The 18,732-nt window shown below is 34.2% G+C and overlaps 1 protein-coding gene across 4 annotated transcripts in view; it reads right to left on the bottom strand.

Moving 5' to 3' along the window:
* Nucleotides 1-2,424: 2,424 nt before the first annotated feature.
* Nucleotides 2,425-18,732, bottom strand: part of GABRA2 (gamma-aminobutyric acid type A receptor subunit alpha2) — a 110,698-nt gene continuing 94,390 nt past the window's right edge. For 3 of the 4 annotated variants that reach the window (XM_032496908.1, XM_006183376.3, XM_032496904.1), the window contains 2 exons: nt 15,832-16,034; nt 2,425-4,650 (listed from right to left, as the gene is read on the bottom strand). In XM_032496908.1, the coding sequence (XP_032352799.1) occupies nt 4,354-4,650; nt 15,832-16,034 (500 nt within the window). In that variant the 3' untranslated portion in view covers nt 2,425-4,353. Of the gene's footprint in view, nt 4,651-9,887; nt 10,068-15,831; nt 16,035-18,732 lie in introns of all 4 variants that reach the window. The other variant, XM_032496911.1, reaches the window with a different exon arrangement.

Genomic DNA, 18,732 nt, shown 5'->3' on the forward strand with positions numbered 1-18,732 from the left:
ATATTTTAATCATGATGCTTACCTTGATAGAATCATGACTGTTAAATATCTCTGAATATACCTATGCATATGCAATTGCTCACCTTTCTTAGGAGTTAAAAAGGGAAAATGCTTCATTAGGTTTAATTAGCAACAAACTCATTTTTCAAGTGGGTTTTACTCTTTGATCTTTCCCCTGTTTTCGAGGTCTTAAATTTGTCTTTGAATTTGATGAAAATATGAGCACATAAACTAGTGGAAAAAATATGCATCTTGCACATAAATGTTGATAATACAAGATGTGGATATTAAGAATTTTATTAAACACTGAATTTCATTTTTTAACGCATGAATTCAATAGAGAAAAATATCATAATTTGTCTTGACCACACTGTCATGAGAAATTTTACACTGTCTCTGGTTCCCAAGCATGCAAGTGTTAAAATAACCACACCCTTCCTCAGTTTTAATTTTATACTTCTGGATACTTTGGACTGAAAAAAGATAAGCCCAAGGTGCCTTTAAGCCCTAAATTAAAAGGAAAATAAGTACACTACACGGTAGCCATGGGTCAGCTCAAGATTCCCTTGAACTTTCAATCTTTTTATATGAAAAAAAAATCTGGGAATTGCTTCAAAAATATGCAGATGGGCGTAGGAATGCCAGAAGACTAATAACAGGAACAGCCTGTGTAATAACCAATGAATACGGCCCCAGATTTCAAAATACGTAATAAACATTCTGACGATTCATAAGGTCTGAAGATACCCAGTATGGAGCCATTTGAAAAAAAAAATTCTTAATAGATGTTGAAGAACCATGACTTTGCAGGAGGTGACCTGAGCTACTTCCCTTGTCCTCCCATTGGAGTGATGACAGGCCACACCGAAGTTCAACATCCTTAGAATCCTTGGAGCTTTGGTGCCTTTCCAGAATCTATGATATCATGGCAGAGCTCAGCGACTTCAACCAACAATATGAAAAGAGCCACATCATAAAACATTACATATATACATACCAAAATTATGAGTGAAATAATAGCTTTTGTGTTCTTTTAAAATTAACTGTGAACTATTCAAGAACAAAAATTGGAAACGTGGCTCAAGGGGATCACTTATCCAAACCTGAGATAAATTCGAAATAGAGAGATCCCTGAAAAGATTGCTAAACATTAAGTTTGGCACTTAAAAACTCACTGAAGTTTAAAAAATTATTAAATGATTATATTACTACAGTTTTTATATTCAAACCAATGAGGACATAAATAGGTGAAAAGAGCAAAACAGCCAGCATCTTAGCACACTTGTAGTCTCATAACTCATTAAACAGCTCTCAGCGCTAAATTAATTCATATATTACATTTGGTCTTTGATTTTCAGTCTTTGTAAGAATGAGATGCGCTTGGATTTTCAACTAAATTCTGCCGGTGTGATGTGAGTGATATTAACACCATCCCTATGGCCTGGTGAATACTAGGAAATAAAAAATATTTGTGGAGTAAGCATTAGCTTAGCCGGAGCAGTAGCTATACAATGATGAGATTATATCTCCATATATGTACATGTATTTATCTACATTTTGTACATACCATAACTCTTTATGTCAATGTACAGCTGCATACAATTGGCATACATATTATGGGCCAAAGAGACCATTGCTAGTTGATTAAAAATGTTTCCTGAAAAATTAACCTTATTTTAATAAGTCCATGTCACTTTTATTTTGTGTTTTTAAAATGATTTATGAAAGGGAGAAAAATGTAAAGACTCTGGTTCTGTAGTATTAATCCTATCCCATGAAGCATCTTCCCTCCCTCCAGCAAGATCAAAGGCTCCTTTTGATTTATCCAAACGTTAAAAGATTAAGAAGTGTGTAAAAAAAATACACCAAAGTTAGAGAAACAATAGCAAATCCTGATCTACATGATAGGCAAATCTCAGCTATCAGCATGTCCTTAGGCTCAATAAGATTTAAACAACCGAAACTAAAAATAAACATAACTAAGTTTTCTGGTCAATCTACCGTAAATTTGAATAAAAATGGTACCACCAATGTAGGTGCAGCTTTCTGCCAAAGGGATGGATGAGTCTTTTCTGTAGTCCTACAGAAACTTCTATTTACAACTATTTTTACATATGTACATATTTATAAATTTATAATGTATAGTCACATATTAAGAGGGCAATGCAGAACTTATAAGAACAATATTTTTAAACCGTTTAATAATACTAACCATACATTTTTATTGCTTGACTTCAAGCATTGTGTACTGTTTGGACTACTGCACCCTTCTGTAAACCACCCAGAAGAGCTATGTTGTATTTAAATGTGTAAGAAAATAAGATATCTCCCATTCTAGTATATGAATCAAATGCACTTTTAAAAACTATTTAGATGTCCAAGAAGGTGTTATTGAAAGGGAAGTAAATAAATACATTTATTGGCTCATGTTGCAAGTTTATTTTATTAAGGGTTATGGATTTCCTTTTGTGAGGGAATTTTTAATATCAAAGCTGTCTTCATGGCAAATTCTGCTCATAAGATGCATTTGTGACCTTGGTATTAATACAATCATGCAAAGCACATAATAGAATCACACTGAAACAAGGAAAATGAAAAAAAAATTTAAATGAGGCAAAGGAATAGCAGTTTTTGTTGTGATTTTGCTTATTTCCATAGGATAATCCTTTTACTGATTTTATGAACATACCTATTTATGCACTATACTGAAATACTGTACAAAACTGCAAGAAATGCCACTATTTGACTACTTATGTTTCTACAAAAACACCATCAGAAAGGTGTATCTATTAGTAAAAGTCAACTAATAACTGCTAATGTATATGTGAGTCGAAGGATTTTAAGTTTGCCAAAAATGTTGCATCTAGGCATAAGACACAATTGTTAACTTCTATTAACATATTTCAGGGAGATAGAGAGTATTTTTTAAATGTTAAAAGAAAAATGAATTTTATCCATTAATAATTAGTAATTATATAAAATTGAAAATTTTGGTTTCTAATTTAGCTACGTTTGTGTATGTGTCCTAATTTAGCTAATTGTGTGTGTGTGTGTGTTCTTGTGAGTGTGTGTGTGTTTGTGTGTGAGAGAGAGAGAAGTGTTTGTGCATGTGAACTAATCCTCAATCTGTTAGTGATGCTTTAAAGTTTCAGGTTAAAAATGTTCAACTCTTACCAAAACCTCTTCTGGTATACAAAGCTGTAAATTTGAGTCAGCGGAATTTAAAGTTGCAATTTACAAAAGCAGATTTACATTAATTCTTATCTGAAAGAGCTGCTTTCAAGACAGAAAAATGTGCCAATTAACTGCCCTTTCCTTTATAATGAGTGGCTTCTGAGTCCTGATGAAAAGAAGCCTTAAGGCAGAATTTGCAGTAAACAGGAAAGGAGAGAATCGTATAAGTGCTCGTCTATATTCTGTGACACCTATGAATTCTCATCAGTGGGAGTTCTTGGCACACTTTTCTAATCCAATATGAATTTTGCTCCACAGCAGCCAAACTGGATACTTGTTCCAGTCTCCAGCACCAAGAAAATTTAGCTGATCAATTTCAATGCAACACATACCTGGAAAGAGTAAGACATATTTATTGTCCTTTTTTTTTTAATTTAAGGTAGTTTCCAATGATTAAAATAATCTGTAGGATTTCAATTATTACTTTCAAATAAATTCTGATGCTAAAAACGTGATGACCATGACATTCCGATAGCTATTAAAGTCTAGACATAATGAACATCCTGTTAGGGTGACTGATAATTATTTGAATTTGTCATGCTGTAATATGTACATGGTTATAGATACTATACAGAGTAATTAGAAGCTGATTTCAAATCTCTAGTTTTTCTTCTGATGTGTGCTAAGCTTCCAATTATACTAGCAGGGCTTCTGAGCACTCAGGAAGGGAACTGATGTTGCAGATATGAGGTTCTGTTATTTAGAGGGCTTTGTCTTGGAAAGACAATGTTATCTTACATTATAGTTAAGCAACAGTAGAAAATACTCCTATTTAAGACCTAAATCAAAAGGGTCCAGAAATTGTGGTATAGGATCTCCATTCTCATTGCTATTAGAAGAAGAGGAAATAAATCAGGTCATCTGAAATGCACTTTAAACCAATTGCTAGGGTTAAATCTTTAAAAAAAAGGCAATGGCTCTTTGGGCGTGGGGTGCTTTCTGCCTGCAGTTCCACGAGTTTCGCAAATGCATGTCTCCATTAGAGGTCTATGAGCTAGATAGCTATATACATACTGTACACGTTGGTTCACAAATTAGCAGTTATTAGTCAGACTGTACATGGCAAAACAAACCAGGTTTAATGTTGCTGTACATCCCAAAGTCAACCTGTGTCTAAATTCAAGGACTGACCCCTAATACAGGTTCTCTGTTTAAATACGTAGCCCAGTAAACTAAATTAAATGTACCAAACAAAACTGGGAAAACTATTCTAGACATTCTGTCAATTTTGCTAACGCTGTTGAAGGTTTTCTTGGCTTCGGCTGGCTTGTTTTCCGGCTTCTTGCTGGGTTCAGGCGTGGTTGCACTCTTGGAGATGGTGGAGAGAACTGGGTCTTTTGAAAGGTTCGGGGCATAATTGGCAACAGCCACCGCATAAGCATTGTTTTGTATCATGACAGAGGCTTTTTCTTTTTTCTATTGAAAAATACAAGAATTAAGAGAATGTGGGTTCAGACTGCTTCTTAACATGTTCCAAACTCCAGTTCAAATTCTGAAGAAAAGTATCTTGATAAACATCATTATCCATTAGAAGGCAGGAATTTAGGGAAATAAATAAAAGTTTATTGAGTCCTAAAACCACGAGGGTGAGGAAATGCCCAGAGTAAAATCAATGACACCATTTTCCTGGAGAACTATTTGTTGTTTACATGGAAATCTGATAGCAAAATACCTGAATAAATGATATGACATTTTTGACTCTTACAATAGGCACTCAAGTATTTGTTGAATGAACAAATGAAATGTAGAAATAGTTTAGCAAGAAGAATGATCATCTATAATGAATGACCTCAAATTTCAAATAAAAAATAATGTCTTTAACTTGATAACAGGATTTCTCCCCTTCATGGCAAAACCATACAGTCATGCTTTACTCAGATGGTGGGAATTTGTAACCATATATAGAGGACAGTGTAATAGATAGTAAAAACATAGAAGAAAGATGAAACACAAACTTTTAGCTTTTTGCCTAGCTCACGCACAACCTGTTTCTCCTTATGATCCCCAGCTGAGTTCTCACTCACTCTCGTCTGGGTCAGTTTTCTCCCGCCTGGACCAAGCAGGCTTCCTTTGTGCCCTCCAACTCGGCTTGACCTCACCAATCATTAGACAAACTATAGCCACAGGGATTATTTTAAGACATAAATTGGATCACATCACTCCTCTGCTTAAATCTCTTAAATACTATCTCATGAAACCTAGAATAAAATCAACACTTCTTGCCATGGTGTCTTTTTTTTTGTTCATTATGTACGAGTCCCACTGAAATAACTTGTATTCAGAGTACTTCTTTGTTTGGCGACTGTGGTCATGCTACTTCCTCATCTGGAATGCCTTCTGTCCATCCCGTTTTCCATGTGAGCAATCTCCTCTCAAATTTTAGTCTTGGTTAAAATGTCATTTCCTCTGAAAGGCCTTCTTAAACACTCTATCCAATGTTGTACTGGCTCCCCATCTACACTTGTTCGTAGCACCCAGTTTAATCTCATCACAGCATTTTTCAAAATGAGGAAATTCTTTAATTGTGTGATTATCAGTCAGATAATCGTCCTTTCTTATTGGAATGGAAGTTCAGTGAAGGCTGGTGATATTTCTGTCTTGTTCACCATCAAAACTCACATGATTCCTTCTATGAGGGAGGCATGTAATATGTGGCCAATTAATGAAACCTGAAAATATTTATTCAATAATAGTATTTAATAAAAACTGAAAAGGCATTTACCTGCAGTTCTGTACTAATATAAATACACTGCTAGCTATCTAAATGCAAACAAAATTGAGCCTGCAATGAATTATCCAAAATAGTGAACTGTGTAAATCAGTATTAGAGAACCAATTGGCCTAGAACAGAATTTCGAGGATCAGTATTTTGATTAAGAATTCCCAAAATATTCAAGTAAAATGAGATACGAAAGCCCAGGAGGCCCTGAGGACAGGCCAGGGTTTCCTGTCCTTCATGGGCATTGGGTTTCTCCCTCACCGAGGAGGCAAACTTCCAGACCTGGCTGGAGCATAAAAGGAAAAGGGGTGAGGGATTACCAGTTGTAACTTTATGAAATCGATGAAACAGCTTTCATTCAGGAATGACGCATGGAGTCTCCAGTTATAAACAAGGGTAATCCTCGAGGGTCCAACTGGTAGCAGATGACAGCTAACACTTTTTGAGCACTAGGATGTGTCAGGTGGAGTGTTAGGCCTAACGGTGTCACTGATGACAAGCTTCACTGCTGGATAAGAAGTAAGTTCTGTTATTAACCCCATCTTACAGAATAAGAAGTGGAAGCTAAAGAGCTTTTGTGACATGACCAGGTCTCTTGTCTACTAAGTGGCTGAAAAAACATCAAACTCAAAATGTGTGTGACCTCCAAACCTCTGTTTTTAACAGCACGGTATGGGACTTTATCTCTGAGGAAGCTGTATGAAACCTGGGAGTGCTTTTTCTTAAAATATTCCAATTAAAGTTTTAATCACTAGGTTAACCTTCTAGAAGGACTCTAACCCATAAAGTCCTAAAATATAGTATTTATATTATTCTTATTTCAATTATACCTAAACATCATTTAAAATGATAACAAATTGCCCTTATACAGAATTTGGACCCTGGGATATTCCTTAACCTCTCCCTGCTTCAGCTTCTAGCTTTAAAAAGGGAGATAATTATACCTAAGCCATAAACTAATACCTAAAATAATTATACCTAAGCCATAAACATAATACTTAAACTGCTGTGAGAATCAAATGAACTAATGTATATTTGAGCTACCTTGAAAAACATAGCCCCATAGTGGAGAGTAGTAGGTTTTAACTTTTTTAGAAGCTAGACAATGACTACTGGCTTATAAAATGCATAGATAATATACTTTATATCTTTGGAAGAAGACATAGACATTGCATGAAGCAGCTTAAGGACGATTTTGTGGAAGAAGAACATATAAGTTGGGGCAGGCATTATGGAGTAAGGTTTAGACATTTATGCAAAGAAACATAAAATGTAAAATATCCTTTAGGAGGAGGAGTCTACAGATAAAAACTCTGTATTAACTCTTACCAACATCCTTCCCACCTCCCCCCTGAATACCCTTCAATTGTACATACATACTGAGGTGATATTAAAAATATTTAACAAACTCTAGAGCAGAGGCACTAACAAATGAGAACAGATACTCTGACCAGTCTGAACGGACATCAGCTATAAATACCCAAAAGGGCTGTGCCAGTGTAGCAGCCAAACATCAGTCCTGTGTAATTGTACTTATTTTTGTTTGTTTTGTTTTGTTTTGTTTTGTTTTGTTTTGTTTTGTTTTGTGTTACCCAATCAGTATTGGAAACCATAATAAGTAGTGATAAAAGTATTCTACTAAATGTCTGTAACTTTATTGACTTAGCTACAGCGAACAAAATTTCACCTTACTTTTTCTTTGCTGTTCAAATTATGGCTTCAATTTCTGAATATCAGAGGCAGACTTAGTACTTGATAAGATGATGGCTTTGGCTTCAAGATGTTCCCTTGGAGCTTGGAAACTTGAGTATTTTCAAAATCAGTAGTAAGGAAAGTGTAACAGCCATGACTACTATCTTTAGTCAAAACCCAGTGGTGGGCACCTATAATTTCTTCCCAATGTATTGAATGAAGGGAGGGCACCTCCATGGGGCTAAACCTTCTCAATTCCTAGCCATAGCCCAGCAAAGCCTTTCTGGCTCAGAATCTTACAAAATCTCATTTTAAAAAATAAAATAACTCCCCCTTCATCCACTTGAAAATAATTACCACAAATCTACAGTAAAGCAAATTGTTCCTATCTATTTAAAATTAAAATCATGTGTATAGAGAAAAAATACCGTTAAATTCATAGTTGACTTCTAAGAATTTGTAGCTTAATTCTAAGATCTTCTAAATCAGAGTATATACAGGCAACATATTCTATTACTGTTCTTTGTAAGACATAGATCTGCTAGTAATACTACCAAAAATTTCCATACTCTAGGCCATTACTAGAAGATATTACTTTGCCCTATTCATTACTTACTTCTATCAAAAAGAATGAAGTTGATAGTGACTTACTTCTATCAAAAAGAATAAAGTCTTCTTTGAATACCATGAAAACCTCTGATCAAGCCAGCAGGCTGCATACTTGGACCACATGATTTTTATCCCACTTGACCAATTTTACTTTATTTAATGTAACCCCCTGGCTTACACTCAGTTCCTCAGAACCTTGAAGAGGAATAGTGTAAGGAAGTTTATTGCTGTGTTAACTGTTCAAACCATTACTCGTTTATATTGCTAGATATTTCAGTCATCCATGTATTGGTAGCAAAAGTCGTAAGAGTCACTTAAAATGAACAGAAACTAGCAATGCCAGCCTAAATCTGTCTACCCTCCTGTCTTCCTTAACCTGTGAATGATACCACAGTTGATCCAGGAACTAACTGATAACCAACCCACATCGGTCACCTAGTTGGATCCATTTTATACAAAATCACATCTACTGAGACATCAGTTCCCACTGCAGTAAGCACCCCTTCCATATGCTTCCATTACCCCCTTGTGCTTGTCTCTACAGTGGCATGTAGACTTTTTTCCACTTCTTTTTTTCCTTCTACTTTACTGTAAGCTCCTAGCATAGTTCCTGGCATGGCACAGGCTCAAAAAATGTTTACTTCATGACAGATGAGTGACATCTACTAGAATGATTGCTAAGATAATATGTATTAATGTATATAGCACATATAAGCATACAGTCTATTTTATAGAATAACAGTAAGTATTCATTTGATTAATAGAAACGAATCCCAACAGTGTGTTCCAAAATTCTATTATGTACTTATCCTGAAAATCCTCAATTTTACCATCTATAGATGGAGGAAACTGGGAAATCATGAAATAAGCTCAACTGAAAAATAGTGCTGTAGAACTTCCACACGTTCGTGGGAGCTGTTTTACTTGTGATTGGGACTCATGTAAGTGGGAAGCAGGAAAACATGACTATACAATAAAACAGTAAGAGGTTTATTTTTATAAATGATCTGGGGAGAAAAACTAAATTGTGCTGCTATAGGATCTATTAATTCTGTTAATTATGCGGAATGAAAAGGAAATAGAACTCATATGAATTAAACTTTCTATCTTTAAATGACTTTTACAAGATCCAGAATAGTCTGAGTTTGTTATTTTATTAGAGTGTCCAAATATATATTTAAAATTTCAAGTCTGGAAAATTCTTGATTAAGAAATCAAAATGTCTTACACCATCGTGGCAAGGCAATCCTGGCTTCCTTAGAACATTAGATAAAATAATGTGTTAACAAACTGAGCAAATGCTCTAGCTAAAATAGAGACAGACACCTAGTAGTGAAGTGACTTGTACATAAAAAAAAATAATAATCACATGTTTTCAGAGTTGGAAAGAATCTCAAGAGATTGTCTCTTTGAAGAAGGAAATGGAGCTCTCATAAATATAACAGACTTTGGGAAAACCCCAGGTTTCCAAAGTGGCAAATCTATGCTTTTTCTACATATCATGTTGCTTTTTTTACAGTTATTGTGGTTATTAGAAAAAACATTACTTGTAAAACAGCAACATGCCCCCTGGTCAGATAATGTTACTGTTAACTGTCTGCTAACCATCCTGACTGAGAAAAGTGATACTTACAGAAGATTGTTTGAAGGTTATACAGTCCATCCACTTCTCTAAGTACTCTAAAGTCTTTCCTTGGATTAAATTGGGCCATGAGAAAGCTATATACTTGGACCATATTAGCTTAGCTCCTTGAAGAATTGCCTTCACTGAGTTGTATATTAATGTAATGCCTTCAGCATTTATTGAAGGGGACTACAAGAAACATCAATATAAAATTCATTACTGCGTTCATTGGGAAAATGTTGACATTACTTGCAACAGTACCCAGCTTTCTCTAATATAAAACCCGTATGATATAGTTTAAAAATAAGAATTTAATGTAGGAAAAAATTTATTTTTTCCTGAAGAAATGTATACTTCCATTTTTTGGTTAAAGAAAAATGTGCCCCCCGCCCCTGCCATGAATTACACTCATAGCCAAGAAGCTCAGAATTTGAGTCTCAGATCCACTAGCTGTGGACTTCAGTTAATGTTCTGGCCCAAATGGTGAACATATTTGCAGTCTATTTTCCTTCATCCTGATTCTCTACTTCTATTTCTATTTTATTTTATAATAATTTAAGTACATGCATGCATTCTTTTGGTAAACTGCCTGAAATGCTTTGGGAACAAGGCAAGATGTTTAAAGATGCAAATAAATGAATAAAAACACTTGAAATGTGATGTTTTCTATGAATTGCATGGAGTGAATCACAAAACAATGGTACATTTCATGTTAGTTTAGATATTATGTTGCTATGTCTGTGTTTTAAGAAATTTAATATATAGTGTATTTCCAGAGAATATGCTTGTCTTGGCCAGTGTAGAACCACTGACTCAGATTTAGAAATAAAAACAATCTTGAGATGAAAGTTTTTTTTTTAATTCAAATAAACTATGTGCTAAATGTTATGATAGGGATTGGCAGAGAAATAATGAATAGGACAAAACTATTATCTTCTTAGCTCATGTTTCAAACAGATTTGTTTACAATAAAAGTATAATTTCATGAGGTTGCATAAAAGGAATTTATGCCAGGTACTGTAGAAACATAATGGGGTGGGGGTGGCAATTAGATTCAATTGGATAGATCTTAAGGAATAAGTAGTTAGGGAAGGAAGGAGAGGGCAATTTAGCAGGAGAAATCAGCACATCTAATGTCATGGAGATGTGTAGAGGCATAGATATTTTGGGATGTTTGTAACGGCTCAAGGAAGAATATGAGCATGGACTTCAGATCTGTGTTCAATCTTGGATTCACCATTTGTTAAATGTGTGATCCTGAGCAAGTAACTTTCCTTGACCAATCTTCTATTTCCTCATTCTAACATAGAGATGCTCCTAGGCACATAGTAGTAAGTGTATAATAGATAATATTTTTCTTATTATTCATCATGTAAACAAACATATGATAAAGATATATATTTAGACCATATTAGCTGAGCTGCTTGAAGAATTGCTTTCAACAATTCATTCAAGAGCTAAAAAAATTAAATGATCAGATTTCTGTTTTAGAAAGATGACTGCATTACTGTAGAAGATGGATTAAAGGGAGACATAATTAGAGATAATGAGGAATAAAAAGTCTCAATGAGAAATGGCAAGGGCATGGTCTACGACATAAGTAGGAGAATGGACACCACTGGATGACTAGTGAGATCTTAAGGGACACTTCCAAGTTGGTATGTGAGATTAGGTTTTGCCATGAACTGAGATATAGATTTTAAAAAACAGGCATGGATAGGGAGGAAATATTAAATCAGTTTAGGATATTTTATGTTTGTTTATTTTTTTGTTTCACCTTTTGTAAAAGCTATGTAAAGCTTGTAATGTTATATTCATGTAGAAATGCCCAGGGAATAGGTTGGATCTATTAATCTAGAAGTTAAAAGACAGGTATGGGGTATAGTTGTAGATAATAACTGTGGAAGGTAAGATAAAGGCATGGGCTGTAGATTTGATTATACTTCATTAATTCATACCATATTTATTGATCAATTACTATATGCAAGGCCCTGTGCAAAGGACAAAGGATTTATTAAAATAAACATGGTCATTATTATTATATCAATGAAGGAGTTGAGACATAAAAAGGCAATTACAAACTGTGATAAAGGATCAAATGCAGAGGGTATTATACACAGCTACAGAGTGACCAAATCATTCCAGGTTGAGGGGAGCAAGTGTTCAGAAATTTCCTGAGGGTTGCTATGTGTGTTGAGGATGAGTAGGGCTTGTCTAGTTGGAGACAATAAATGATGGACAGCGTGCTAGTGTTGCTGACATTACTAGAAATATCATCAGTAAAATTGTAAAAGTGAGATTCACGTAGTGAAGAGTAAAATAAAATAAGATAAAATATGATAAATTTGAATGCCTGTCTCTTTGGGGATAAACAAGAGTGGATGCTAGGGAGACCAGATCTACTCTGAACTCAGGTAAAGAATTTCAAAGAATAGAATGAATAGTAGCAGCTGTCATGATTTGAGGAAGGAAGTTGATACTCTAAGGCCTGTTTTAAGGTCTGAAAGAAGAAAAAAAAAATTGGAGACTTGGGCCTGAAATGGAGTTCTGGAGCATAACCACAGTCAATGGTTATGTGGGGATCCTTTACAAAAAATGGAAAATTATTATCTGATCTGAAAATGTGGAGGTTACTGGTGTCCTTCAGACTCAGGACAATAAATGGAAAGGGAATCTGATTACAGTGGATTGAGAATTAAATTGAAAGTGAGAACAAAGACGTTGTAAGCAATGCTTTCAAAAAGCTTAAATGCAGAAAAAGAGGGCTGGATCTGATGATGGCACAGTAGGTGATACAGTATCTGGAGAGGGTCTGGTTTTGCTTTTATGGTAAAATAAGTATATTAAGCATCTTCAGAAACTTGAAGGAGGTGTTTGAAAAGGAGAAGATGGCTTAAAAGACATAAGAAGAAAACAATAACTGATGGCTCAAGGTTGAAAAAGGAACAAAGGGATCAAGAGCTGGATTGGAAGAATTAGTCTTGAGCAAGTGGAAGAACACTGGGTAAGAGAGAAGGTTCCAGAAGAACTTGGGAAGTTGTATAAACAGATTCTCTCATATATGAAAGGGAATAAAAATTTGAACTTGGATTATTTGACTCAGCACTACATTTTTAGAATGATAAAGCTGTAAGTGGAGTAAGCCAGAGAGAGAATATGATGTTGCTTAAATGTGGAGTCTAAAAAAAGGACACAGTGAACTTATCTACAAAACAGAGGCAGACTCACAGACATCGGAACAGACTTTCGGTTGCCAGTGGGTAAAGAGGGAGGGAAGGGATAAATTGGGAATTTAAAAATTGTTTTAACTTAAAAAAAAATGATAAAATTTTGTTGTCTAATTTCACACCTGAGGCTAAAAGTAGTGTGCAAACTTGTGCAAGATCTCAGAGCAAGGTAGGCTTTGTTTTCTAATAAAGGGCTCAAATGTGGCTTGAGTATGATGTGAGTGGATTTATTTGTTTATCTGCGAAACTTAACTCTAAAGGTCATCACAGCACGATCTACACGTAAACTGTATGTTAAATACACATATCTTTTTTTCAAACATACAATAATAATATAAATCTGTGAGTGATTATTTTTTAGAGACAGACTAATACTTGCCAGTTAATAAACCTTTAGGAACTTTTTATATGCTCTTTGGATTGCCAGATAATTTAAGTGCATTTAATCAAATTTAGTAACTTCAAAAAAGAGGACTTCTATCAGCCTGGTTAAACTGAAAGGATGCTAGTTTGGCCTATCAATAAAAACTTTGTATTTCAGGAAAATTACTGTTTTCCCCTTAAAATTTAAATGTAAGGAAAACTAAAGCAGAAGTAAATAGCATTGAAATACTTTCAGGCAGATGCACTAGCTTGGGGCACCCTACTAGATTTTCTTTTAGTCTAAGGACCTGATTCTTTCCAAGGAAATTTTAGGAGACACCTCCCAAAATTCATTTGAATTATGAAAATGTATTGAATACCCACTGATATAAATTTACCATTGCAAAGTTTACCAAGTTGCAATTTACCATTGCAAAGTTTTAAAACAACTTTCCATGAAGACAAAAAGTCTTCTCATTGGTATTGCATTGCCAGATTTAATATCAGAAACTCTTTTATTATTTTATTCAATAAAACTGTCTGCAGTGTCTACTAAGGACCTGGCACTGTGCTTGGTACTCTAGCTACGGACAAGTGATTAACAACAAGCAATGTGCCTGATGTAATGTCTCCTTTGATTTAACCACTGAACTTGAACCACTTAGAACTGAAATAATAGAAACTTTGTTAGTTGTTTTACTTCAAATTAGGTTGGAGCATAAAGAATTTCGACCTGGATTTATTTTCACTGTGTGGGATCGGATATGTGGGTAGACTTAAATCCAGCATTAGTTGGGAGTAGGCTATTAGCTGATTTTCAAATGAATTATCAAGCATGTGTTTTTTGCATTGATAGGTACTTCTGTTTTCCAAGTTCAGGTATAATATTTGATATGCCAAATCACAATGTTGACTTAAATGGCAGCCTCATAGAATTAAAAATAACATATCAATCTATTTCTATATGGGACATTTACACCACAAACCACTATTTATCTTTTATGACATATTTACAAAGCATTTTATCTTCAAAAAATGTTAGTATGAAAGTACATGTGTAACTGACATAAGTAAAGGAAGTAATTGCTTATATAGAAATGAAAAAGCAGTATACTATATGGGGAATGAAAACATAAGTCAACAATAAAATGTAATGGAGATGGTGAAATAACCTAGAAAACTAACTATAGAAAATTAATCAGATTTCCTTTAATATTTACTCATTGGTTATTAGTATGCAAAACATAGCCTACAAAATGAAATAAACCAGCACTCTTATTAAAACTTCTACAGTTTACAAAATTAAGGAAAAAGAGCAAGACTTTTAAATTATAGCATCAATTGTTTGTATACTTAAACTGCAATATGGTCATAGAAATGAGGAAAAATATTTATATTCAAATAATTGAAAAAGAAAGAAAATCAGCAAGTATGTTATTCCAAATATAACGGAAGAAATATTTAGGTAGATACGCTATTAAAAAGAAGCCCTCCAAGTAGAACATTTTACTACTATTAAGAATACTTTCTATCTCATTGTGATACATCCAAAGCCTCCACTTAAGGCAGATGAATAATAATCTATAGAATAAGAAAGGAAACAGCTGTTGTATCAAAGCACAAAACTCCTACTTCCTTCAGTACCTGAAACCTAAAAAAGGACACCAATAATTCCCAAAATGTTAATCTTACAAACAAAAGGTTTTCCCCTATAGACTACACAAGCAACTTAAAACATCTAGCATTCCAGTATCTATGTTCTTATTCCATACAACATGGGAGAGATTGCAGTGCTGCCTGATGTTTTGTATCCAGGCAACAAAGAAAAGAGTAGGAGGAACGTAACTTAGCCCACTGATAGGGCCTGAAATTCTGTAACAAGTAAAGTTAATACCTTCTTTCTTTTGCAAATCCTTTTTACTATAAAGCAATGTGATGCTTCAGAGCATGAACTTCATGGTCAGGCAGATCTGGGTTCATGTATACTGATTGACTAGTTGTGTGAGCTTGAGCAAGTAAATAAATTCACTTAGCCACAGCTTCTTCATCAGAAACAAATGAGAATTAAAAAGAGACCCTAGTTAGAAAGTTGTAACAATTACATGAGAGAGCATATGTAAAAATCTCAGTACAGTGCTGACACACAGTCAGAGCTCAGAAGGTGCTAGCAAGTGGTTTTAACGGAAGTAATACTGCTTCAAGCACTCCTAAAGGATTTCATGCAAGAGCACACTTTAAGAGAAGTCTGTATGATTCATTTTACATATATAACTTATGGTTGAATTTTTTGGAACTTTATCTGTAACAGGCCAAATCTGTTGGGGGATTCTCTTAATCACGGGGAGAAGGAAGTTCTCGCTTACCTTGTCATTTACTACACTCTTCCCATCCCAAGCCCATCCTCTTTTGGTGAAGTAATTAACAGTTGCAAATTCAATTAGGGCAGAGAACACAAATGCATAACACACAGCAATAAACCAGTCCATGGCAGTTGCATAAGCCACTTTGGGGAGAGAATTCCGAGCACTGATGCTTAGTGTTGTCATCGTTAGAACAGTTGTTACTCCTGCAGAAAGATGGGAACCACAAACATCAACAAATACCAGCAGGACAGCATTGGAAATACTCTTTTTTCCCAAAGCTACTTTCACTGCCACCTCTAGCCACTAAAATAAACAAACAAACAAACAAAAATATTCTGGAAGAAAATAGTGCAAAATTAACTATAATAAATGGTTATTATAATTCTTGAAGGGATGACTCTGAAATGCTTTCTTTTTTTTTGTATAAATTCCTTTTTTTCTCAAGTATTGTTGAGGTTAGAAAGCCTGGTGAAACTCAAGTTGAATTTACAGTGAGGGAAGCTGGTCCTTGATATTGACCCATCGTCTATTAACATTAATTTTTTAAAAATCCTACATAAAGCTTCGCATTAATCTGTTCACCATTTATTGAATCATGCTAAGCAGTGGATCAATTATCCACAGTAATGATCACAATGGAACTACAATTAAGAAAGTCTTCATTCTAAGTATAGTTACCTAAGTATGAAATTAATTCTGAATTGCCTAGTATTAGTATTAAGACAGTGTCTTTCACAATGTAGCTTAGAATCTATAGAAAATAAAGCAAACAACTAAACCTCAAACCGTAAAAAAACATGAATCACTGTTTTTAAGGAATATTTTATACCTCTGTTGGTTTAAAAAATAATCTCGTTCCTTTCATTATAAAGCTTTTCTGCCTATGGTCAGGGAATCACAACGGTTAAGTGACAAGAACCAACAATTCAGGAGGTATTTACAACATCAGCAGTCAAAACGTCTACAATTACCTGTTTTACCAGAGATCCAATAGAGGATTAATTATGTGCATAGGGGATACATTAAATTGAAAGAGAATTAAATGTTGAAGAAATGTTCATTCATATATCGAAATTTTTATGTTTTATTTTTTACTTTCCCTTAGGATAAATAAAACAGCTTTTTTCTCATCCACAGTAGAGTTAACAATTCAAAATACCAATAATTCTGTTTAATCATGAGTGAATGCATCTGGGAATATGATGGTAGTAATAAGAATGAAAGGTAGAAAAATAAATTTAACTCACCTGCTGCTGAGTCGAATTTAAAAAACACATTTACAGAAATACTGTGTTTGCATGCATCAAGCTGTGAAAGGTTTTAGATTGCGAAGATGTTTTCTTTTGAGAATTTGGTACAGGAGAATAATTAAATAGAATACAAGACAGATACACCCACATACATACCCACAAACCACAACCATATCCTACTGTAAACACACACACACATATATGTATCAATGCAAGTGACATATCAATATATGAAAATATATTTAACTTCATCAGCATTCAAGGAAAAAAAGCAATAGTAAGATGCATTTTTAAAACAATATTACCAGCAAAATGTTAGCAAAACTTCAAAAGATTGATACTATTCTGGTGTTGAGGTGAATATGGAGCGATGGACATCCTCTTTGATAGGAATTACGAATCGGTGCACATCTAAGAAACTATTGCCTAATCCAAGGTCATAAAGATTTAGAGTTATATTTTTTTGAATTTCATAATTTTAGTTCTTACATTTAGGCCTTTGGTCCATTTTGAGGTGACTTTTGTGCAAGGTAGATGTCCAAATTCATTCTTTTGCATGTGGATAGCCAGTAGTCCCAGCACCATTTGTTGAAAAGACTTTTCTTTCCCCATTAAATGATCTTAGCATTGTTGATGAAATCATTTGACCACACAAATATGAGTTTATTTCTGGACTTTCCATTCCATTCCATGAATCTACATGCCTGTCCTTATGCAAATTTCACACTGTTTTGATGACTTACAGATTTAGAATAAGTGTTGAAATCGGAAAGTGTGACCCCTTCAACTATGTTATTCTTTTTCAAGACTGTTTTGGCCATTCAGGGTCCCTTACACTTCCCTATGATTTTATGGCTAGTCTGCTCATTTTTTCAAGAAAAGTTATTGCAATTTTCATAGATATTGGCTTGTTTGGGGTAGTTTTGACATCTTAACTATACTAAGTCTTCCAATCCCCAAACATGGGCTACCTATCTATTTCAATTATGTATACATATATAATCACCATTTATTTAGTGTTTCTTTAATTTCTTTCAACAATATTTTGTAGTTTTCAACGTACAAGTCTTTCATCTTTAAACATATTATTTATAGGCATTTTATTCATTTGGATGTTATATAAACAGAAATATCTTCTTAATTTCCTTTTCAGATTGTTCATTGCTAGTGTATAGAAACAAAACCGATTTTTTACGTTGATCTTGTACCCTGAGACTTTGTTGAACACATTAGCTCAAATAGTTTGCGTGTAGTTTACTCAGAATTTCCTGTATATAAGAAAGTGATCTGCAAATAGTGTTTTACTTCTTTCTTTCCAAATTGAATGCCTTTTATTTATTTTTCTTGCCTAACTGCTCTGTCTAAAGTTTGCAGTATGATGTTGAATAGAACTGGTGAAATCAGACATCCTTATCTTGTTCCTGATGGTAGGGCAAAAGCTTTTAATCTTTCATCTCTAAGTATGATGTTAGCTGTGGGCTTTTCTTAAATCTGCTTTATTGAGCTGAAAAAGCCCTTTTCTGGTGTTAGTTTGCTGACTATTTTTATCATGAAAGATGTTTTATTTTGTTTTTCAGAGTCTATTGAGATAATTGTGTTTTTTCATGTTCCATAAATATGTTGGAATTACATTGACTGCTTTTTGTATGTT

This window comes from Camelus ferus, chromosome 2 (assembly GCF_009834535.1).
Source record: "Camelus ferus isolate YT-003-E chromosome 2, BCGSAC_Cfer_1.0, whole genome shotgun sequence".
Taxonomy (NCBI): Eukaryota; Metazoa; Chordata; class Mammalia; order Artiodactyla; family Camelidae; genus Camelus; species Camelus ferus.